The 25,304-nt window shown below is 43.7% G+C and overlaps 1 protein-coding gene across 1 annotated transcript; it reads left to right on the top strand.

Moving 5' to 3' along the window:
* Nucleotides 1-951: 951 nt before the first annotated feature.
* Nucleotides 952-21,519, top strand: GCSH (glycine cleavage system protein H). Its single transcript, XM_077454991.1, has 5 exons — nucleotides 952-1,120; nucleotides 13,296-13,375; nucleotides 14,553-14,616; nucleotides 18,571-18,702; nucleotides 20,948-21,519. Exons 1-5 carry the CDS (start codon nucleotides 1,009-1,011, stop codon nucleotides 21,046-21,048), a joined length of 489 nt encoding a protein of 162 aa, XP_077311117.1. The 5' UTR covers nucleotides 952-1,008; the 3' UTR covers nucleotides 21,049-21,519.
* Nucleotides 21,520-25,304: the final 3,785 nt, after the last annotated feature.

Below are 25,304 nucleotides of genomic sequence, written 5' to 3'. Positions count from 1 at the left end.
GCGCTTCCAAAGCATCTTAAAAGCGCAAAACAGGTATTTTTTTTTAGGTCACGTCACAAGCTTAATAAAAAGCACCCCACTAGCGCCTGAAAAGCGCCACTAAAGTACCGCAAAAACAACTGCCATTTTAGTGGCTGTTTTAGCAACACTTCAGTGTAAAATGGCAGGTCCGTTAGGGGCAAAGCGGCGCTAGTTTTAGCGGCGCTATGGTGTTGCTAGAGGGAAGCTTTTAACTCCCTAGAAGGGGCTAAAAGTGGCCGCTTAGTGCTGCTTTCAAAACGATTTGAATTCAGCTTAACGACGCTTTACCGTGAATTTAGAGGCACTATTCGGCTGCTAGTGGGGGTTAAATGCGCCCTGCTAGCAACCGAATAGCGCTGCTAAAATCTTGGTAAAGTGCCACTAAAACTAGCGGCATTTTACCGTCAACGCCCCCCTGCCCCAGTGTGAAAGGGGTAAAAGAAGTCACTCAGCATGTCCATCTGACACTCCCCCTTAGATCCCTTTAACACAGAATAAAGGGTTAAATGCGCCTATGTAGCGCTGCTCCCGAAGCGCTTTGGCAGCAGTGCCCATTTATTTCGATGGGCAGGAGCGCTCCTCCACCGCCCCAAAGACGCTGCTTGTAGGACTTTTTTTGGCATCCTGCTTGCGCACCGCTCCAGTGTGAGGCTGCTTTCACACCGAGGCGCTATTTTTAGTACTATAGCCCCTGTAAAGCGCCTCAGTGTGAAAGGGGTCTTATGTGTCAGTCTACTGCTCACCCCCCCCCCCCACCCACAGCAACAAAGTCCGTCCATGCTCCCACCTTTGGGCCCCAAAGAAACGTCCCATGTGTACAGTGTGTGTGTCAGGGCAGTGTGATCACTACACACATGGATGACAGGCGCCACCCATTACACCCCATCCCAGAGTCCGCTGTCGGTGGCGCATGCGCAGTTCTGTGTTCTCGGAGGTACGCTGTGCCCGCGCTGTGGCGGCCGGAGTGGGGGGCGCGCTCTGTGGAAGATGGCGCTGAGAGTGCTGAGCGGGCTGAGGAGTGTGAGCGGTGCCGCCAGGCTCGTCCCTTGGAGGGGCTGTCCCGCCAGACTGCTGAGTAACGCCGCCCGCCTGCTGGCCGGTAAGTGACCTTCCGAGACTCGTCCTATCATGGTCCGTGTTTGTAATGTCAGAACTATCCGACCCAGAGGCCATACAGGAGAGGAGCACCGAGGACTCACCGCACCTTCATTACACACAGCTGTAGCATGGCTCACTATTCCATGCCAGACATCCAGAGCCATTGCTAGTCACTACATACACCATAGAGACCCCGGACTATCCCTGTACACCACACAGCTCGTTCACTCTCCTCGCCACACAGTTCATTCACTTGCACAGCTCGTTCACTCTCCTCGCCACACAGTTCATTCACTTGCACAGCTCGTTCACTCTCCTCGCCACACAGTTCATTCACTTGCACAGCTCGTTCACTCTCCTCGCCACACAGTTCATTCACTTGCACAGCTCGTTCACTCTCCTCGCCACACAGTTCATTCACTTGCACAGCTCGTTCACTCTCCTCGCCACACAGTTCATTCACTTGCACAGCTCGTTCACTCTCCTCGCCACACAGTTCATTCACTTGCACAGCTCGTTCACTCTCCTCGCCACACAGTTCATTCACTTGCACAGCTCGTTCACTCTCCTCGCCACACAGTTCATTCACTTGCACAGCTCGTTCACTCTCCTCACCACACAGTTCATTCACTTGCACAGCGTGTTCACTCTCCTCGCCGCTCGTTCACTCTCCTCGCCGCTCGTTCACTCTCCTCGCCGCTCGTTCACTCTCCTCGCCCCTCGTTCACTCTTCTCGCCACAAAGCTCCTTCACTTACGCAGCTCGCTCCCTCGCCTCGCCCCGCAACTAAATATGTTGTCCCCGAAATTGCAAAAAAAAGTTCATTGCGGTTTGTAGTGTATGGAGATGCTGTCTGGAGACCGGTCACGGTGTCCATGCTCACCAGTGTTGCCAACCATCAGCATTTTTCTCCTGCCAATAAGGCTCAGCTCACATCATGGCAGTCCAGACGACCGCGGGCGGAATCACCATGATTCTGCCCATGTTTCCAAATAGCTGCAAAACGCACTTGCCATCCTCGTTACTTTCAATGGCACCCAAATCTCGGAGAGATTTTGCTGTGGTTTTTCGCCAGAAACCGTGCAAGCAGAATCACGGGACACCTGTTGCTCAAAAGTTACGGAACTTCTTTTGGGTGACAGGCGTCACGCGATTCTGTTTGTGTGATTTTAACGCAATTTGTCAGGCGACCATCGGGAATCAAAATCGCTTTGCGATTTGGGTGCCATTGAAAGTGACGGCTCACAAGCGTGTCTTGTGTTTTGCTGGCAATTGCGCCCATGATCGAGAACCAGGACCGTTTTTAGGGCAGGGCAAAAGGGGCAGCTGCCCTGGGCCCCATCATTGTTGTGGGGCCCTGAAGCAGCTGCCTCATACTTGCCAACTATGCCAGTTTAAATTCCCTGATCCTTTGAAGTTTTAGTCCTGTGCTTTGTCCCGATTATCTCAGTGTCAAGTTCTGTTGCTGCCGCCCAGCTCTGCCCTATTGCTGTTGTAATGGAAATGTGTAAGTTCTGTATATAATTGTATTCTATTTTATATGTATTGCACAATGCCCTCACTGTGCACACGGCATTAATGTTTTCAGTACATGTCCTGATTAGAATTAGCCTGCCTATGTAACGCCCCTTGTTACCATAAACGTACAATTGTAATATTAATGTGATACCTACATAATCATGTGTATAAAAACCTTCAAATGCATCATAATAAAGGAGAACGGTTATTTGGAAAGATGCTGAGCGTATCTTTTGTGTCTGTTCCCTACTGCAGTAGTTATTATTAATTTGGAACCACTAATCAATATGAGGATAGGAGTTACCTATCTATAAAATATCCATTTCACTGTGTACAGATGACTCACCTGCAGACCCTGTGTTTATATGTAAATAACCTGCATTATATGTAAATAGCCGTGGACTGCGACCATTTACAGGATTTTAATCTGCTACTGACAGCTTGGTGCCAGATACCTTAAAGCAGAGTTCCCCTTAAAAAAATAAAATAAAGTCAGCAGCTACAAATGTCCCTGTCCCAGGGTCCAACGTTGCGGGGGGGATGAAGCCCCGCTCGTCTCTCCCTCCGCTCAGCGGTGCCAGCATTGTCACTGTGGGCGCCTGGCTGAGCGAGACACGCCATGTGGGCGCCATGCACGAGACACGCAATCATCTGGGACCTGTCCCAGATGATTGCCTAGAGCAGTAATGGCGAACCTTGGCACCCCAGATGTTTTGGAACTACATTTCCCATGATGCTCAACAACACTGCAGAGAGGCATGAGCATCATGGGAAAATGACCAGTTACACTTACCGGTAACGTCTTTTCTAGGAAATCTTCCAGGACGGCAGGCCTACTCAGGTGTGCCGTCCTGGAAGATGACTGGAGAAAATGACCAGTTACACTTACCGGTAACGTCTTTTCTAGGAAATCTTCCAGGACGGCACACCTGAGTAGGCCTGCCGTCCTGGAAGATGACTGGAGAAATGTAGTTCCAAAACATCTGGGGTGCCAAGGTTCGCCATCACTGGCCTAGAGGGAGGGGGAAGAGCTGATCTCCCTTCCTGCGCCGAGGGAAGTGACGTCAGGAACCCAGGTGCAGAAGGAGGCAGATTATGAGGGGCCCCCTAGCAACAGGCATTAAAGAGATGAGTAAAAACAAAAAAAAATTCTCCAATGTTTTTTTTTTTTTAAATGCACATTAAAGAGAGAGTCCCGCTGGCCTGTTGCCGCATTTGGAAGTTTACCCCTGTGTGGGAAATGTTTGGCCCCTGCGTGGGCGATTTTGTATGACACTGAAAATTCAATGAAAAAAAAGATTTAAAAAAAAAAAAGAGAGAGTCCCGCAAAAACATTTTTTTTTTTAGAAGTCAGCAGCTACAAATACAGCAGCTGCTGGCTTTTAAAATAAGGACACTCACCTGTCCCAGGGTCCAGCGATGTTACATGAGAGTCTTGTCTGCCTGGGACCCTTCCTCCTCATTGGCTCCCACTGCTGTCAATCAAAGTCAGCGAGTCAAAGAGGAGGAGGGGGCCGAACCGTGGGTCTGTGTCTGAATAGACACTCCAAGCATCAGCTTAGCTTTCCATAGCAAGCTGCTTGCTGTGGGGGCACTCAGCAGGAGGGAGGACCGCCGGCAAGGGACCTGAGAAGAGAAGGATCGGGGCTGCTCTGTGCAAAACCACTACACAGAGCAGGTAAGTATAAAAAAAAATGTTATTTAAAAAAAAAGATAAATTAGACTTTAGTATCACTTTAAGAGGTCTGGTGGAGTCCATTCCTCGCTCGGTCAGAGCTGTTTTGTAAGTAAAAAATGGGACCTACCTATTAGGTGGGCAGTCATAATGTTTTGTCACATCACTGTACATACATCACACAGCTCATTCACTCCATATACACCAGAGAGCGCTCCGGGACTACAACTCTACATCACACAACTCATCCACTGTATATCTCTGCTCACACCAAATCCTGCAAGACCTCAGAGCTTTACTTTTCACTCTACAAGTGAGTACAACTCCCAGCCAAAGACAGTTCCACTTTTGCATGGAACTCCGCTTTAACAGGGCACAGACGGCAATGAAAACTTACAGGGGTTTTAATCCCTCCTCACTATTCAAAACAAAAAAAAATTTTTGTCCTTAGTTAGAATTTTTTAGTTTTTTGTTTTTTACACCTCTCCATAACATAATGTGTGCCCACTTCACCACCTACGTTTGGCTGACACAAACGTTATTTACTTAGACTAGCAAAATCCATATATGTATATTATCAGGGGCTGTATGCCAAAAATATTTTGCATGTCATTCAACTGCTGCATTTCTATACTGCTGACAATGTCAGTAATTCATGACATAATTGTACAATCACTTCAGTCCCTGCCCTCAAGGAGCTTACAATCTAAGGCCTATGTTACATGCATACACACACATACTAGGACCAGTTTAGACAGAAGCCAGTTAACCTACCAGCATGTCTTTGGGGTGTGGGAGGAAACCCCAGAGAAACACAGAAAAACATGCAAACTCAAAGCAGGTATTATCCTGGTTAGGATTTGAACTGATGTGCTGCAAGACAGAAGTGAGAATCACTGAGCATTTTTTTAATGTAAACCTTACTGTGCATCACTGTTGCTTCATACTAAGCAAAATAGCGTGATTTCTTTGCACGTGACAATGAATCCTTTGCATGCGATGTTCCATGTATGTGCTACAGCTGTTCTGCTGGGGCATTCCATAACTGAGGAGGAATGGGATAATGTAGGAGTTGTTCAAAGCATCCAATCAGACTCCCGCTGTCAGATACATTCTCATGTTCCTTCCTCTGCTCTGGTAGAATAAACCTGTCTGTTCCACACTACCCGTTCACTGACTGTCACTGCTCTACATTGCAGGCACACTCAGCAAAACCATGCTCCTGAAATATTTTTCATGTCATATCATACATAGGGTGTGTAGGCTTCAGACAGTGTACTTAAATCTTGGTATGTCAGGTATCCCTGAGAAAGTGTATTGCAAGTCTGGGTATAGAGAGACTGAAGGAATTTATTTGCAGGCGTTGTATTACATGGACTTGAAAAAGCTTCAGGCAAACCTAAGAATGCAAGATTTGTTTTAAACACAGTTTAATATTATTTATTTAATCTTTGTAGTCCAGCTAGAAACAGTTTATATTGTATTTGAAATTCTAAAAGGCATTACAGTCTAACATTTAAAGAGGAGGTCCAGCCTGTACAAAAACAAATTGAAAGTCAGCAGATACAAATACTGTAGCTGCTGACTTATAATATAAGAACACTTGCTTGTCCAGGGAGCCTACAATCGGCACCCATAGCTGATCCATTGTCTCCGGGTGCAGACGCCAGCATCCTTACTAAAGGAAACAGGAAGTGAAGCCACGCGGCTTCGCAGCCTGTCTCCTGCTGCGCATGCACAAGTTGCGCTGGGCTTTCTGAATGGTCTTTTGTCTTCTGGGACCTGTGTGTCTCCCAGGAGGCAGCGGGGAGAGGGGGGGAGGGGGGAGAGGAGGAGGGGCCGGCCATTGTGTAGAAGATTGTGGCGATCTTGCATAGAAGTGGGAGCGGATACCTGGTTTTGATAGATATCCGCCCCCCGCAGCTCTGTGTGTCCAGTCAGACATGGAGCTGTGGCCCAGCCAATGGTCAATGATGCCGCACTGCTGTCTCAGCCAATGAGGAGGGGAGTCCTGGGCAGCTGAGACACTCCTGCAACATCGCTGGATCTAGATGGGGCTAAGGTAAGTATTAGGGGGGCTGCTGCACACAGAAGGCTTAGAATACGTTGCTCTGACAGTGACCTGCATCTTCTAACTTTTCTACACTACTGTACTGCAGCCCATGTTACATCCTTTGGCATTGACACTTCCAGGAGTGTCTGATGGCTGTGTCCTCTGCTGCACACCGTGACTCCTTCCCAGGATCCCAGTCTATAAAAGGCCCATCAGTGACCTAGGGAGAGCCCACAGTGAGTGGCAGGGGACACTGGCATCCATCCCTCCCGGGAGTATCTAATACTATGGAGCCTGCAGTGGTGGAATGAAGAATATGGGCTGCTGGAGAGTTAAGTATATTGACTTTTCCCTTTCAAGGAACGTCAGAACTTAGGTATGCTTTTTGTGATTGACAAAGTCTCATAAAGAAAACCTGCCATGGGAGAAACAAGCTTCTCCTGAAAATGCCAAATTCCTGGCTGTAATGTTGACATGTTCTTGTTTTAGTATTTTGGGTCACTGACCTGAGAAGTTTACAGTTAAGGACTTTTGACTTTCCTTATCTTAGGAATCGATCGATCGATTATCAGTAAGGCTGATTATTGCAGGCCGATATCAGTGTCGGTCGCAAACTAGACTGATGTTACCTGAAATTGCTTCAAGGGGTTTTACAAGGGTGATGCATGCAGCTGCAGGTATCACCCCGGTACCGTTCTCTAGAGCCGACGGTCGGGTTTCTTGTAATAACAACTGATGCGGCTCAGCAGCTCATTACACACCAAACCGCAGTCTTTGGTCAGCCAACAAAAACCTCCTCCTCGTGCCCAAAAGCCCGGTATAAATCCAAGGGCCTCGGCTATGGAATGCTCTACCAATCAACATCCGCCTGGAAGAAAATCACCTGGCTTTTAGGAAAAAACTCAAGACCTTCCTCTTTTAGCAGATGATCAAAGCTCGCCACAGCGCCTAGAGGCGATTCAGTTCGCATTGTGCGCTATACAAGTATTTCATTCATTCAGCAGCCGCTCCACTGTTACAAGCCGCGGGAGGGCACACCCCCCCCGCCTTCTGCCGCTCGCCTGGGCTCTCCCGTCCCACTGGGACTGCCTGAGCAACCATCCCGGCATGTCCACCGACTGGACGAAGACCCAAACAAAGCCAATGCTTTGTTCGTGTCTCGGATCTAGTAACCCAGAAGCGATGTCATGATGACCTTGATGCTTTGAATACTTTCAAGTGCAGAGGAGGGGTTTGGGGTCTTATAGATCCCACCATAAAGAGTACCTGTCACGGCCTATTACTGTCACAGGGGATGTTTACATTCCTTGTGACAGCAATAACAGTGAGAAACTAAAAAAAAAGTGTAAAAATAACATATATAAATGTCAATAATTTTGGCTATCGGTCTGAGAGGTGGCTGAAATATATCGTTATCGTATCGGCACAGAAATAACAATATTGGTTGATCCCTACCTTATCTACTAACTTTTTCTGGATCAGTTACTCAAAATGTATTGAAGCAAATGTATCGGCTTGACAGACAGCCTTTTCATGGGCAGTTCTGCAATGATGGCCCCTATATTTTGCTTGTGACAAATTACTGTTTCCAGCTATTGACCGGGTTGCTTTTTTAATGTAAACTGGCCAGCAAAGAAATACAGGGTCTTCCACTGCACAACACCTGAAAATTTTAGTTTACTGGCTGTTGAACTTACCCTCTGGATTGTGTATTTTGAGTCATTGAAGTGAAACAAGAATTTACCTCAAAGTTTGAAGTTAAGCTTCAGCTGACAGCCAAATAACTAGCATTTTCAGGGGAAGGGAGCAATGGCAGGCTGTATAGGTTTTAATTATGTTACAGTACAGTGGACCAGTTTATCATTGCTCTCTGCACAGTGATTCTGTTATGTAGCTGATTGCAGGAGTTCTTCTTCCCAAAGTTGCTGGAAATTTGTTTATAAACTTGTCAATAAGCTGACTGGCATTCCATCTCTCCATGCACTGTGACCAGCTCTGCCCCTCATCCTCACTGTAGTTATGAGTTGTGTTTCTTTTGAACACAAAATGGTTAAACTGTTATGAATTTAACAGGAACAGATTTTCAGCATTAAATAATTAACTTTCTTCATAGTCTCTCATGTGCAGAGTCTGCTGTGTAGCCGAGGACACGGCCATATACAGACGTGAGGGACTCTTCAGGCCTTGTCACATCTGTCAGTTGTCCTTTACACCCACCTGCTTGATGAACTTTAGTATGTTTGTTTGCATTTGAAAAAGTGTGATGTAAGAATAGTGCAGTGACTGATTTACATCATTTTATTGGGTAAAATTAAAAAATGTAGGGTCAGCTCATCAAAGCTGCTGTTGTCATTTTTTAGAAAATAAAGTAAAGTACACCAGTCCTATATATAAAATGTACAGAGAAGTGCTTTAAATCTGCTTTCAGAAATCTATAAGTGTGCAATAGGATTGTTAAAAACCCAGGGAGCTTTAATCTGCAAACTTTGGCCTCCAAATTGGAAGGGAACAGAGAAACTATATATATATATATATATATATATATATATATATATATATATATATATATATATATATATGTATGTATATATGTGTGTGTGTGTGTGTGTGTGTGTGTTTTTTTGTTTTAACGCAGGATGTGGGGTGAGGGTGGATAGGAAACCTGAGCAGTATAAAAAAAATCTGAGAAAAAAAGCAGCTTTGTACTTATCTGTCTGGTAAGCAATGCTCTAAAATATCCCTCTCTTGAAGAGCTTGTTGTGAATAAGCAAAGCTGGTGCCCAACCTGTGGCGCTGGCTGCAGACATTAATCAGTGTGTCCCTATTGCCCTGTTCCAGTAGTGATTTCTAGCAACCTCGTGTAATATGTCTCCAACAACTCCTGTAACCTGTTCAGACTCTTGTATCATGTCCACAGTCTCTGACATTCTCTTATATTATGCATTTAGTCTTTGACTACAGCCTGTTGTGTGTCTGCTTTCTCTGATATTCAACATTTACTGAATTTTATTATGCAGCCCTGAGATCAGTGACTGCACTTGAGCCCCCCCCCCCCCCCCCATATCAAGGAAGTCAACCGCCACTGACTACTTTTCTGCTGTGTTGAATAGTATGGCCTCTGCTGACCGCTATGCTTCCTCTGCAGGGTGGATAAAAATCGATGATTTTCTTTTTTTAAATCCGTTTTTTTTTTTCAGATATTTTTTTTAAATCAAATTTATTGTAATAAAATGCTTTTGGAATAAAAATCTATCCAAAAATAGTTTTCTATTTAAGATTAATAATTGAGTTTATTTAGCATGAAATGGAGACTAGTTATGTAGCAATGAGGCTGTATATTCTGCAATGTTTACATTTTTGGTAAACTCATTCAATGAATCCAAGCTCTGCAAGCTGAGATAACGTGCACTGCATCGATGCATTCACACAATTTCACAGTAACAAAGAAAATCTATACAAAAGAACTATACATTCCCAATACATTGTCCCTTCTAGGCAAGACACAAAGGACTTCACACCTATACACTGTGGTCATATACAGCAAACATGTTACATGCATTAGTGTGCACCTACATTGTAGCACACTGCAATACACATAGTGGTGCATTATTTGGAGGGGGGGGGGGGGTGTCGGTCTGTTTTAACAAGTCAGCCAATTCAAATGAATGCATATTAACATGCAACGCCAACGTAATGTGTGTTAGGCCTCATGTACACCAATTGTGTAGCCCCTCTTCATGAGCTTCCAGGGCTTTCGTGCAGATAGAAGGCACAAGTGCATTGTCTAGCCCCTCTGCTGGCAGGCTGACAGTTGCTAAGACCGGACAGTGCACTGAGTGGTAGTAATAATAATAATATAATAACTCTGTAACCAGTTTGCTTTTTTAATTTTAAGCTCTGGTTTACACTGGGCTGCGGGAATGAAGCCGCACGAGTCCAGCTGAACTCACACGATTTCACTCTGGCCTATCAGTCCTGATTTCGGCCGCGATTTCAGGGACATCTGTGCAGGTTTCTGAATAGATGTCACTGTAAATCGCAGCCCAAAATTGCAAAAGGTAGTACAGAATCTACTTTTTTGTTTTTCTTATACTAATCTTACCTTGTTACAATTACAAGCGGTACAAAGTTAACAGAAATCTGAATCCCCCCCCCCGTCCCCCACTACCATGCTTATAAATTGTTCCCGGTAAAGCTACCTTCCACAGAGGTTCAGTGTGAGCTGTAACTAAATGATATGACTGCAGTGTTAGCAGGAATAGCAATTACAGAAATAGAAAGCTGCGTCTGGAATTGTTAGGGCTCATTTAGATGGGGAAATGGGTACCTGTGCTCAGAGACATTAAATGCCAACTCTGGATGTAGTAACATTGTGTGTCAGATACAAGTTGGCTGATTAGCTGCAGCAAAAAAGCCTTAATCCCGTGTCTCCTAGGGGGGTTATCTGATGTGGGGAGGAGCCGCCGAGGGACCCTAGAAGAGGAGGTTCAGGGCCTCTCTGCAAAACGAGCTGCACGGTGGAGGTAAGTATATGTTTGCTATTTAAAAAAAGGATCCTTTACAACCACTTTAAGGCCCCTTTCACACATGCGGATGGTATGTCCGTATTTCATCCATCCGTTTGCGGATGAAATACGGGCATACATTCATCCCTATGGGATAGCGGGTGTCTGCAGATGAGCATCCGCAGACACCCGATATCGTCCGCCTCCGCTACTGTCCGATTCTGCAGACGGAGGAAAATCCTATTTTTCTATCCGTCTGCAGAGCGGATCGGATGAACACGGACACGGTCCGTGCTCATCCGATCCCCATAGAGGAGAGCGGAGTTCTGACAGGGCAGTCCCTGCACAGTGTGCGGAGACCGCCCTGTCCTCCGCCGGCTCAGCGGGGACAACGGAGCGATCCCCGCTGAGCGAGCAGATCATCACGGGGCGGATCATTACTGATCCGTCCCGTGTGAAAGAGGCCTAATGCAAACAGCAGCAATGCCTGCCATTGATTTGTTTGGGTGGCCGCACACTGCTGTTTGCACATACTGTGTGCAAGGGAATGCTAGTCTGCCAGCAAGAACTCAGGTCTGCATAGAGCCCTCGCTGGCGGTTGCCCGTGCGAATCCAGCCTTATCTGCCGATTCAGTTCTCCCTGGATTCCTGTGTCTTCACAGTGGTGGGTGGTAGTCACTCCTCTGCCAGCCTCACATCCACTCCACTATGACAGGGGATTCTCCATTCCTGAATAGGAACAGAAAGGGACAAGTGTCTTTATCTGTCATGTTTGGGTCCAGAAAAGTGAAAGAGGATGTACGCTTTTTCAGTTTTTTGTGTTTTTTTTTTCGTTTTTTTTTTTCTTCCTCCCGCCATAAATACACGGACAGAACTGGCTGACATATGTTGTGGTTCAGTCTGGATCCATCTGAAAAGCTGTCAGACACTTGTGAAGGGCCCTGTCCCTGTCCTAGTGAGGGAAATGAGAGAGAAGATGGCAGGTGTCACTGAAATGTTCTGATTGGATGAATCAAGGAAAACATTCTCATCTGATAACGTTTGGAATGTCACCTTTTGATTGCGGTTTGTCATATTGCAGCCTAAGGAAAAGGCCGGGCAAAGTGCTAGTTAAACTTTACTGTGAATTTTCATAATTATTTAACTAAAAAAACACCAGAAATAGCTAACTGAACATTATTCAAAACACTATGAAGCAAACGCGTTCAGAGAAAAGGGAAATTCCCTAAACCTGGAAGTGGTGACTTTTTCTGATGACACTTAGCTGTTGGAGTTAATGGACAAGTTGTAAGTGACCCCCCCCCCCCCCCCCCGGGGTCATTGTACTACATGTGTATTCAGCAAACCTAAATCAGACTTTGTTTTTACGTGCTGAGCTGCCTGCGATCTGGTTTAAGCCAGAGATTTCTTGTCAGACTCGCTGAGCTGCTATTGCCTGTAAACGATGTCTGACGAGGAAAATATATGTTTAATGATGTGAAACGTTTTCAGGATACAGGTGTCCGTAGTATCCGTGCCCATGGAAATGTTATGGTTCATTTGTCACATTTTTTTGTTCTTCCCCTGTCCTCCTACATGTTCCATTTTAGTGCTCATACACCCTACAGCGCTGTACAATCATGTAAATAAAGTTCCGTTATAGCGCCGTGTTGTGTTATGTGGAGGTAATTGAGAAGTGCTAATTCACATCATATAACAGCATAAGGCAGCTTTTTAAATTGCAAATAGTATTATTGTAGTATTGTTTTTGGGGGGGGTAGCTGTTTTATATTTCTATTTTAATTTATGCATAGATTAAATGTGATGTGTATTGATTTGTGTGTGGCTAGTCTGAGGCTGGATGGACGCTGCTCCTTGTGCATGCGGCACACATGGTTACATTGGCACATGTGTAGGTGTTTAATGGGCATGTAGAGTTATTTTTTCTTTTGCAGGCCATACACGGCTCAAATTTTGTCAGATTCCTGCTGTATCGGCTGAAATTAGAGCCATTGTGGCCTTATTGGTACCACCCTGTTAGAAAACCTACAATTGTAAAGGCTGAAGCTGGCCATACACTATGCAAGTTTCAGCCAGTTCCTGATAAATCAGTTAAGACTCGCTATGTGGTTGGCCCTGTCACCACCCTCCCACCCGACGTCCTTTAATTGAAGACAGAAAATTGCTGGTGCTGGCTGTCAGAATACAATAGCCGCATCAAGAGACTTGTCTTTGCACGCTGTAACCTGGGGGCTAAAATAGCAGTCTAGGGGTGTGTTGAACACTTTGCAGTATATATTTTAATATGGTAGTTTTGCATTTTAAAAATGTATATTTGTATCTTTCATCCTCTCGCCCACAGTGAAACGCTGGTGTCATTTGTGTCAGACTTTGATCTGTCAGCTCATCCTCCTCAGACCTATTCTGTTTATTTCCTCTCTTTCAGCCCGAAAGTTCACAGACAAGCATGAATGGATAGCAGTTGAAAATGGGATTGGAACTGTGGGAATCAGCAAATTTGCCCAGGTATTGATTTGCCTGGAATGTGATCTTTGAAATCTGCCAGATAACTGCCGCGGAATCTTATCTGGGTCATTAGATGGACTTTGTCTTTTTTTAACACATTTTTATATACATGAAGATGTCTTGATCAGTTAATAGGAACAAACGAGCAGTTGTATAGGAATGCTATAGACTTTTTGACTTCACTTATTGGGGGAATAGACTTGTTGCCTTTTTGTTCATATAATTATAAAAAATTCAGTTAGGCTAAAATCACACATAATGTTCAGCTGCTGCGGTTTCCTCTCTGGCAGCTGTTCTTTGTGATTGCGGTAGGGGGCAGTGTGTGCAAAGTGTACGCTTCATTCATGGCAATGTACAGTGCTGCACTGCTTTACAGTTCCATGCGATTCAGCACGGTGTGCTGTGATTAAATTGCAGCACAGTTGGGATCTGACTGTATCACAATGTCTAAGCCTCTTGGCCTCTGATACAGTATCTAAATTCTGTTTAATGCACTTCATACACCTCATCTGTTTCTCAGTGGGCATCTAGGCAACCAGGGGCATCTGCAGAGACTGGTTTTCCATAGATATAGCAAATGTAATCCGATATAGGTTTAGGTAAAATATCAACTAATGAATTGAAGTACTCAGTTTGAAAAAAGATCATGGGATGTCTGAACATTACAGAACCCCCAGACCTATTTAAAGCATACAGTAATGTAAAGTTCAGGCTTCCTATCGGGAAAATTGAGAACCTTTTAATGGCCTCTGGAGACAATTTTTTTATTTTATCCAGAATTGTATAGTGTTGGATATTTATAAGATGGGAATTGCACCTTTTAAGCCTCTAAGGACTTGTACTTGTGAGTCTTTTGCACTGAGCTTGCCCTACTGGAGTTCTCCTGTGTTCAGACAATATGCATTCCGGGCTGTACATCCACACCCACATGACAGTCAAGTTGGGGACAGCGGGTATGTGCATTCTTGCATGGGCATACACGTACCTCACACGGCATACACACTGGTAGGGAACAAGGGGACTAAAGATTATAATACAATGTTCAGCTACTACTTATTTAATGCATCACTGCCGGTTTGTAACGCCAGTTTTGGACCAGATGCAGGAGATATTGCTAGTAGCTTCTTCTAGTTTCTTACTGATATGTTGTATTTTGTTTTTTATTTTTTTCCTCTAGGAGGCATTAGGCGATGTGGTTTACTGTAGTCTTCCAGAGGTTGGGACCAAGTTGAATAAACTAGGTAAGGCTTGCATCGTTATACTTGTGTGGAAATTGTCTCCAACCTTTTTATCCACTTCCCCCGCTTAGATGTCGTATGACGTCATTTACTTTGAGTGAAGATATCTGGATGGTGCCTGCAGCTATAGGCATCATCCAGATATCTTTTTTTTTTTTTTTTTTTTTTCAGCCAGTGATTCCCTACATTGTAAAGCCATCATCCCCGGCTATCTCCATGACAGTCAGAGGCCAAAAGCGACTTCATAACTTCACTTCTGGCGCAGGCAGATGTAAACGCTGACTTTTTTTTTTTTTTTTTTTACTGGAAAGCCTGAGATCGACTTTTTTTTTTTTGTTCTTAGTATTTCCAGCATAGAGGAGAGATGTCTCTGTAAAGTGGACCTGGCTTGCAGTATTCATATTACAAGGGAGGTTAACATTTTTATCGCATTGTGTAAATGGTGTTCAAACCACATGTGAGGTATCGCTGCAAATGTTAGAGCAAGAGCAATATTTCCTCTGTAACTCTAAATTCGGAACTGCGTCGCTTTAACTGACCATTGCGCGGTTGTGCGACGTGGCTCCCAAACAAAACTGATGTCCTTTTTTTCCCACAAATAGAGCTTTCTTTTGGTGGTATTTGATCACCCCTGCGGTTTTTAATTCTTGCGCTATATACAAAATAAGAGCGTCAATTTTGATTTAAAAAAGCATTATTTTTTTAAATTTTATAAATATTCCCCAAAAATATATAAAAAAAACGTTTCTTTTTTTTGCTCAGTTTAGGCCGATTCGTATTCTTCTACATATTTTTGGTTAAAAAAAAAAAGATAAGCGTTTGATTGGTTTGCGAAAAAGGGTTAAGTGTGTCCTGGGGCCTGTTTCCAACTGGGGGGGGGGGTGGCTACGTGTGACAGGTCACTGATCTCTGCTCCCGATCACAGGGAGCAGAGATCAGTGTACTGTCACTAGACAGAATGGGGAGATGCTTGTTTACATTAGCATCTACCCGTGAGACGATCGCCGGTGTCCCCCCAACTCACTGAGGTCCCGGCCGGCGCACACGCGATGGCACAGCAGCAAATTTAAAGGGATGTATCTGTACGCCCATTTGCCTGTCCATGCCATTCTGCCGACGTACATCAGCGCACGCCGGTTGGCCAGTTAAAGTGTTTTATATATATATATAATCTCTTTTACATTTCCTTTTAAATCTGTAGCTCTGTAAAATACAATATGGCTACCTGAAGGTGTTCTGTACACCGAAACATCAATTCCTGATTTTCCCAGAAGTCTGCACTAAGAAACAAGCCAGATTTCAGGCATCCCCTGAAACACGAATGTAATTTTTTCGTGAGATGCTCCCAATAGGAAATCACAGCTCTAGGGATGCAGACTCTGACACTATCCTCATTAGAGCCCTGCAGCTACAGCAACAAATTGATAATTATGAAATCACTCCCATTAGATTCACTTACCACATGGACACAAACACACGGGGATTTATTCAGTATAACAAAAGGTAGGAATCTGCAACAAAGTGTATTAAAATCCCTGTAATTCACCTAGATCAATAAGAAAAGGATACAGGTGCCAGACTGTTAGATTGTATTAAAATGTCACAATAAGTAAACTCACATGTTGGAAAGCAATAACAGGCACATCCTGGTGTAAGGATCGTCCGGTGGTGCACCAATCACACGGGTCCATGATACAGAGCTGTCCCAGCAGCTCTAATGGCTGTGTTTACCGGCAAGATGGTGGAAAGCTGCAGCTAAAGCTTGAAATGCTCCCTGGACTGTATTATTGACATAAGAGTCATCTTAGGACCCCAGCCCTTATCATTGGGTATTGCAACACCTTTGAGCCTTATGCCCTCAACATGAGGGCCAAAGAACCATATATAGAGGAGATGGTCCAGCCATGTCTTAATAAAATGTTTATTAATTTACCCAATACCCCCCCCGTAGTCCAACACCTAGAAGATGTAGCAATGCGCATATAATATATTATGGGTGGCACAGTGGTGTAGTGGGTAGCACTCTCACCTAGCGGGAAGAAGGGTCGCTGGTTCAAATCCCCACCACCACGACACTACCTGCCTGGAGTTTGCATGTTCTCCCTGTGCCTGTGTGGGTTTCCTCTGGGCACTCCGGTTTCCTCCCACAATCCAAAGACATGCAGGTAGGTTAATTGGCTTCTGTCCGAAAATTGGCCCTAGTATATGAATGTGGACCTTGGATTGTGGCTTCTTGAGGGTAGGGACTGATGAGAGTGTGCAATGTACAGGTGATGATGTAAGATGTATATCCATGAAATATTTTTTTTTTATTTGCATATTTATTTTGTTGTGCCAAGTTTTAACCTGAGATTTTCTCAAATTCATGTAAAATTGTATTCTCCTTGTATAGTTGGACAATGCTGCTTTTTGACGTTTGAAATTTGAAGCCATTTTTAACTTTCATCACTAGATGGCAGCACTAACACAGTGAATGCTGTGTGTTGAAATTTTAAATTTTCCCCACTAGTTGGCAGTACCAACATTATATAAATACATATACAGCCTTTGTTCTTGTCAGCTTGAAAAAAAGAGCCTGCATTCCTTCCCCACCGGGGTTTGCCAGCTCGGAAGCGCATTGCAAACACGCCGGTGACGTCATCCCGACCAAATCTGCAGTCCAGGGAGCTTTCCAAGCCTCAGCCAAGGCTTTCCCCATCACTCCACCCTCTTGTGTTCTGTCAAAATAGGCAATTCATCAAGATCTCCAATTACATCACTTCCGGTTACCATTATTTAGAGATTTTGATGACTTGCCGTTTTGACCCAACACTGGCATGCGTGTACACTATGGTACACAAAGACTTTGCTGTTTTGATACAACAGCGGGTAACGAGGAAAAGTTGTCGCCGCTGCGGAGGGGACCATTTTGTTAGTTTTCGGAGCGGACTAACAATATCCGCTCATAATATCGTGTACCGGAGTGTATACAAAACGGCAAGTTGTCAATCTCCAATTACTGATGGTTTACAGTAACCAGAAGTGACGTAATTGGAGATCTTGATGAATTGGCCATTTTGATGGAATACCAGCCAACACAGATGTCAGTGCGGCTGGGACAGCTCTATATCATGGACCCGTGCAATTGCTTTCTAACATGCAGGTTTACATATTGTGACATTTGAATCCAATCTAACAGCCTACACTCCGAGGTGCCTGTATCTTTATCTACTTTTACATATCTTGGAGACGGCTTCCGCTCCCCTACATAAGGCTGAAACAGTGGACTTTTCCTTTCCCTTTGCTTGTAGTGAAGACTTTTTATCATAGACTCATCAGTGCAGCAGGAATTTTAAGAACTTGCGCCACATTATATGCCTTGTCTCTAAGGGCACTTTCACACTCTCAGGGGCATCGGCGGTAAAGCTATGCTCTTTTTAGCAGTGCTTTACTGTCTTTTTTTTGCCACGGTTAAAAAGGGTTAAAATCGGCGCTGCCAATTGATTTCAATGGACAGGGGCGCTGTAGGAGCGTTGTATACACTGCTCCTACAGCGCCTAAAAAATGCTGCTGGCCTTTTTTTTTTTTTTTCGTCCTGCCAGCGTACCGCTCCAGTGTGAAAGACTTTGGGCCTTCACATTGTAGTGAAAGAAAAGGCGCTATTTTTAGCACTATAGCACCTGTAAAGCGCCTCAATGTGAAAGGGGTCTAATGCACATAGATCACCCAGAGGAGATGTTTTTTTTCTCAACAAAAGTGAAGTTACTCTTTAAATAGCTATTGTTGCAGAAAGTTCAGCTTTGGTGTTATCAATCTGTATACTTTTTGTAGTACAGGCCCTTTCAGAACAAATAATCTTACATTACATTGTTTATGTGCTTGTTTTGAAGTAGTGCTATGCCTCTACACAGTGTACTTGATCTGTATGAGTCACTTTTACGTTTGGGCATCTTATAACCTATCTCTCATTTCTCATAGAGGAGTTTGGAACCTTAGAAAGTGTAAAGGCAGCTAGTGAACTATTTTCTCCACTGACGGGAGAAGTAACGGACACAAATGGAGCCCTAGCTGACAACCCCGGCCTGGTGAACAAATCCTGCTATGATGACGGTAAATCTAATCACATGCAAAGTAGAGTTGTATTTAGATTGGGCCTTGCTGCGGTCATGTCATTACTATAGAGCATGGTCTACTTCATATTTCACTATCTGTGGAAAGGTTACAGTAATTCTGATAACTTTTAGTTGTTAGAGTGGCCTTTCAAGAAAGCCAGAAACCTGTACCTGGTTGACTCCTTCTATGTAGTGCTCCCAGCCACGGCATAAAAAAAGAAAAGAAAAACTACTGAGAGCTGCAGTAGATTAAAATCTTTTTGTGTCATCAAGAATCGGAAAGTTTCTCCTGAAAATCCCTTTTCCTGGAGGTGCCTGACTTTCAGTGCTTGAGTGCTGTGTTCAGTAGCTACTTCAGTAGAAAGCTTCTGGCTTTGATGCCTTCCATTCTGCATAGACCACCATATGAACCTTTTTTGAAGGAATTGTAGTGGGTACCATCAGAATTGTTAGTGTTTTCGCAGAAACCCACCCCTCACGTGGAGAAATGTATGGTGGAATGTGTGCAGCCTGTGCTTTGATCAATAGACGAATACAAACAATATTTATTTTTGACAATCCAATATAAGCTTAATTAAATATCTCCTTTCATGTTGTGAATGCTGCCTGTGTTCTGCCCATCTCTTTCCACAACTTCCTGTATTCCCTGCACGTTTTGCAGCTTTCCTCTGTTCATTCCTTTAGTACAGAGTCAGCATTCTTTAGATTGTGATCTACTAGTAGACAGGTGACTGGTAGATTGCAGCCTGGGCTTGTTGACCCGCCATTCCAGAGCATCAGAGTGCAATGTAGAGGGATTACTTGTAAAGTTCGAGCTGTAGTAGGAAGTAAGACCTGCATAAGCCGATGCCTCCTTTGTAGTGCTGGCTCCTGTCCCATGCGGAGTGATACCAACTGCACGCCACCTCTTATCTCGGCTACTGGTCTCCACAGTGTTGCCAGCAGCAGGAAAGAGGCACTACATTGGGCATAAAAGTATAGGGCTGCTTTCACACTGATGTGCTGCAGTTTAACCACACCACGGGTGCATTACCGTGTACCTGTAGCTTTCCTGAGGATTTTCTAGGTTTAGCCATAGACTTCTATTATATCCTGCGGGTTTGGTGCACTTTCTGAATGCAGGAGTTTTGGTACGCTTCAGAAAGTGCACCACACCTGGAGGATAGAACGGAAGTCTATGGCAAAGCTGCAGCACATCAGTGTGAAAGCAGCCTTATAGGGGGCTCAGAACAGTAAGGGTTTCATTTACATTTGCAGCTTGGGGGGTGGTACAATTTAAGATGTGTTTCTATCACCCCCTCCCCCAACCTGATTGGCGTGCGATGCACACGATTGTGACACAGTAGTACAGCAGTTGGGGATTTAAATCAGGTGTGAGGAGGCGACCCTGTGATCTTTGACTTCTCCCAAGTTGTTCAGGTAGGTCTCCACCTCTAGAAGAATGCCTACCACTGCATTAGTACCTTGCTGCCTGCAAGCAGTGATTCGTTTTACTGATGCCGTCACTGAAACTCCTCTGCTCATCACCTCTGTAGTTTAGAAGGCAGGCTCTGTGAAATGTGTAACACAGCAGTGCATATTCATAGAGCATAGGAAATGTGTCACTGCATTATAGAAAGCAAATGTGTGGGATTCTTTTGTAACCACATGCCAACCGGGCCATAGCCGAAAGACTGCTACAGCGTGGTCAGCTTATTCTGGGAGGGCGTCCATGGGCATCCAGGGGGCGCGCTCCTTACCACGTTCCTCCCTCCCCTCTCAGTACAGTTCGAAGGGAGAGGGGGATCTGTAGTGCCCACAGCGCTGCTCTGTGCCCGTACTGTGCAATACTCTGCAGTAATGTGCAATACTCTGCAATAAATTTTAACAGAAACAAAGATTTTATTTTAGTTTTTTTTACTGAATTTTTAGTTTTTATTTATTTAATAAAAAAACACAGCAGTGATTAAATACCACCAAAAGAAAGCTCTATTTGTATGAAAAAATTACAAAAATCTCATATGGGTACAGTGTTGCATGACTGAGTAATTGTCATTCAAAATGTGAAAGCACCGAAAGCTGAAAATTAGGTTAGGAAGGGGGTTTAAGTACCCAGTAGTCAAGTGGTTTAAAAGATTGTTCAGAACAATTTTTTTGTTCAGATTTTTTTTTTTCTGTTTCTTTCTAAAGCGCTGTTGTGTGGGTGGAGATGAGATTTGCCATTGCTGACTGACCTTTGCTCATGTACTGTTTCTTGCCTACAGGATGGTTAATAAAGATGACTGTAGATGTTCCCTCTGAACTGGATGATCTGATGAGTGAAGATGCATATGAGAAATATGTGAAGTCCATTGAGGAACACTGATCCCATGAAGGAACATGTCCAGCTAGACATCTTAGTCATGTTTAGAGTCAGAGTAGTGGTTTACGCCCATGTTGGCGCTATGTGCCTACTACAGAGGTAACTGTTAACTAAGCTTCCTGCCATGTAACCTAAGTTGGACTGGCCGACACAGAAGCAACTTCAGGATCCTCCTAATTTTTCTGTTTTTGTATTTTAAAGGAGAAATTACTCTGAAATTTTAAGGTAATACAACTATAATTATCCGGATAGGATAGTCAATATATTGGTTCCCTTTGTGTGCTTCCCTCCAATTTCGAAGACTAGATTTGATACTTTCCAAAGACTGACATATTTTCCTCTACCAGAATCATTGTAAATGAAAACAATGTATTTAATGAAGATCATATTTTTTTGGTAATCATGCTGAATGACCGTAAAAGCCCCACTGCAGGTTTACCAATAATACCGTGTAATAAAAACATTGACACCTTGTTTGCTGGCGTTGTTTCCTTGTAGTAATCCACTGAGATGAGTTTCTGATGTTTTGTTTTACATATTATTATTTTAGAAACAATTGAGTGCTGTCTGTGTCTTTCATTTTTATTTGCACTAACATCCAAATTTTCAGGACAAGCTTTCATGCTATATACCCCCTTCTTCAATGTCCAAGGTCTAAGCAGTACTAATACACAGTCATAGTGTGAATGTTAATAAGACTACAGCAATGTTGTTTACCTCATCTAATGCAAAATATGCACCAAATAATCTTATGTTGGGGAAACGGGACAGAAATTACAAACATGGATGAATTTACGCAGACACACCATTAAAGAGCATAAGGAATAGGATTTCTGCACACCTGGGACATCAATTCTCACAACCAGACCACACTATGGAAGACAAATGTTTTATTTCTTATAGGGAACTTCAAAACTATTCAGGAAAGGAAAACTTTTGAACTAAGAATGACAATTCTATTTGACACAAAATAAAATGGACCAGATGTGGACCTCAGTTTTCTAAATCATTATCTAATAGTTTAACCTCCGATTTCCCCCACCCTCCCACTCAATCTCTGCCTGCCTTATCTCGCTTAACTATACAAGCTTAAAGTGTTACTAAACCCAGAGCTCTGCATTCACGATATCTGGTCTCCCACAGAACATGGAACTGCAATTATTTTAGTAAATATAAACGGGCTAAATGCCTTTTCTCATCAGCAGTATATGACAGTCTTATGACTTCTATGAGTGGCTGGTTAAAGCTTGTAGGAGAACTTTTCATTCTGCAGTGACTGTCCTATCGGGATCTCTGACCCCTCTGCCTGGACAGTGCTGTTTGGCCCTGTGCTAATCACATGCACATCCTTTTTACACAATACAGAGGATTATCCCCTTAGGTTCCACAGTGAGTATAACAAGCATGCTTTACTGCATATACAGACTGATTTTACTGTTGTGGGTTTAGTAACACTTTAATTACTATTGATGTGTGAGTTTGCTTGTGTTTTTTTTTTTTTTTTTGGTGTATTAGTAATGATTAGACCTTGAAGGGGATATACCCCGTAAGCTTGTCCTGAAAATGTGGATATTGGTGCAAATAAAAAAAAAAAGTGCAGACAGTATACAATTTTCTGTTACAAGTGCACTAATAGGGCTATAATCGCCTCTTACCTTGTTTTTAACATTTATTACCATGCTATAGCCAAAAGACGACTACAGCATGCCTCTGCTGTTCCAGGAGGGTATCCATGGACGTCCTCTGGGAACTATGCCCCCTGGGTGCACATCCGATGCTCTCTGTGATCACTGTGTCCTTAGGACACAGCTGATCACAGATCCAGGGTAAAGAGCCAATCACAGCTGCCTTTTTAACCATGTGATCAGTTGTGTCCAATCACAATGTAAACAGACTTGACGGTTATCGGCTTTCCTGTCCTCAGATGCTGTTACAGCATGAGGAAAGAAGAGCTGGTAACCGGCCATTATCACAGGACGTGTACACAGATAATCGGAGCATTGATCATCAGTGAAGGAGAAAAATCACTTATTTGCTACAAACATTTATTTTTATTTATTGGTCTTTTTTTAATTTAGAAAAAATAAAAAACCCAGTGGTGATTAAATACCACCAAAAAAAGCTCTATTTGTGTGAAAAATAAATTATACAAATTTCCTATGAGTACAGTGTTGCATGACTGAGTCATTGTCATTCAAAGTGTGACAGCACTGAAAATTGTCCAGGGCAGGAAGGGGGTGAAAGTGCCAAGTAGGCAAGTGAATAAACTGTTCAAATGTGTTTAAGAGCTATACAATATTCTGAAAACAACATTCACAGAATTCTATCCTACTATAATAATACTCAGTGAAGATACAGTGCCTTGCGAAAGTATTCGGCCCCCCTTGAACTTTTCAACCTTTTGCCACATTTCAGGCTTCAAACATAAAGATATAACATTTTTATTTTTTGTGAAGAATCACCAACAAGTGGGACACAATTGTGAAGTGGAACGAAATCTATTGGATTTTTGAAACTTTTTTAACTAATAAAAAAATGAAAAGTGGGGCATGCAAAATTATTCGGCCCCCTTGCGTTAATACTTTGTAGAGCCACCTTTTGCTGCGATTACAGCTGCAAGTCGCTTGGGGTATGTCTCTATCAGTTTTGCACATCGAGAGACTGAAATTCTTGCCCATTCTTCCTTGCAAAACAGCTCGAGCTCAGTGAGGTTGGATGGAGAGCGTTTGTGAACAGCAGTTTTCAGCTCTTTCCACAGATTCTCGATTGGATTCAGGTCTGGACTTTGACTTGGCCATTCTAACACCTGGATATGTTTATTTGTGAACCATTCCTTTGTAGATTTTGCTGTATGTTTGGGATCATTGTCTTGTTGGAAGATAAATCTCCGTCCCACTTTCAGGTCTTTTGCAGACTCCAACAGGTTTTCATCCAGAATGGTCCTGTATTTGGCTGCATCCATCTTCCCCTCAATTTTAACCATCTTCCCTGTCCCTGCTGAAGAAAAGCAGGCCCAAACCATGATGCTGCCACCACCATGTTTGACAGTGGGGATGGTGTGCTGAGGGTGATGAGCTGTGTTGCTTTTACGCCAAACATATCATTTTGCATTGTGGGCAAAAAGTTGGATTTTGGTTTCATCTGACCAGAGCACCTTCTTCCACATGTTTGGTGTGTCTCCCAGGTGGCTTGTGGCAAACTTTAGACAAGACTTTTTATGGATATCTTTGAGAAATGTCTTTCTTCTTGCCACTCTTCCATAAAGGCCAGATTTGTGCAGTGTACGACTGATTGTTGTCCTATGGACAGACTCTCCCACCTCAGCTGTAGTTCTCTGCAGTTCATCCAGAGTGATCATGGGCCTCTTGGCTGCATCTCTGATCAGTCTTCTCCTTGTCTGAGCTGAAAGTTTAGAGGGACGGCCAGGTCTTGGTAGATGTAAAGTGGTCTGATACTCCTTCCATTTCAAAATGATCACTTGCACAGTGCTCCTTGTTTTTTTTTAAAGCTTGGGAAATCTTTTTGTATCCAAATCCGGCTTTAAACTTCTCCACAACAGTATTACGGACCTGCCTGGTGTGTTCCTTGGGCTTCATGATGCTCTCTGCGCTTTCAACAGAACCCTGAGACTATCACAGAGCAGGTGCATTTATACAGAGACTTGATTACACACAGGTGGATTCTATTTATCACCATCAGTCATTTAGGACAACATTGGATCATTCAGAGATCCTCGCTGAACTTCTGGAGTGAGTTTGCTGCACTGAAAGTAAAGGGGCCGAATAATTTTGCATGCACCACTTTTCAGTTTTTTATTTGCTAAAAAAGTTTAAATTATCCAATAGATTTCATTCCACTTCACAATTGTGTCCCACTTGTTGGTGATTCTTCACAAAAAAATTAAAATTTTATATCTTTGTTTGAAGCCTGAAATGTGGCAAAAGGTTGAAAAGTTCAAGGGGGCCGAATACTTTTGCAAGGCACTGTATATAATGACTTACCTAGCAGCTTTGGGTTCCAAATCTTCAGCTTTGCTATCTCACATCACCTCCCAAATTCCATCCACCTGCATGAAACGGTTTAAAGAGTGTATATGGGAGAAACATCTCAATAATTGAAGCAAGGGGTGTGACCGGATGTGCAAGGTGGAGTGAGTGAGAGATGTGAGACGCCGTGTGTGACTCTCTCCCAGACCCCCATGACGAGAGCGTAGAGCGCTTAGTGCTTCGGCCGGACGCAGCGTGAGGTGGGCTGGAGCT

Source organism: Lithobates pipiens, unplaced genomic scaffold (genome assembly GCF_037356315.1).
Source record: "Lithobates pipiens isolate NorthernLeopardFrog02 unplaced genomic scaffold, aLitPip1_a1.2 Scaffold_10, whole genome shotgun sequence".
Taxonomy (NCBI): Eukaryota; Metazoa; Chordata; class Amphibia; order Anura; family Ranidae; genus Lithobates; species Lithobates pipiens.
Note: the sequence above shows the minus strand (reverse complement) of the source record. Positions and strands in the feature narration are given on the sequence as shown.

What these genes read in the sequence shown, in the direction of transcription:
- GCSH (XM_077454991.1), top strand. Translation starts at nt 1,009, where the DNA reads ATGGCGCTGAGAGTGCTGAGCGGGCTGAGGAGTGTGAGCGGTGCCGCC. An exon ending in CGCCGCCCGCCTGCTGGCCG is followed by an intron (nt 1,121 to 13,295) that starts GTAAGTGACCTT and finishes CCTCTCTTTCAG; the next exon opens with CCCGAAAGTTCACAGACAAG. An exon ending in GAATCAGCAAATTTGCCCAG is followed by an intron (nt 13,376 to 14,552) that starts GTATTGATTTGC and finishes TTTTTCCTCTAG; the next exon opens with GAGGCATTAGGCGATGTGGT.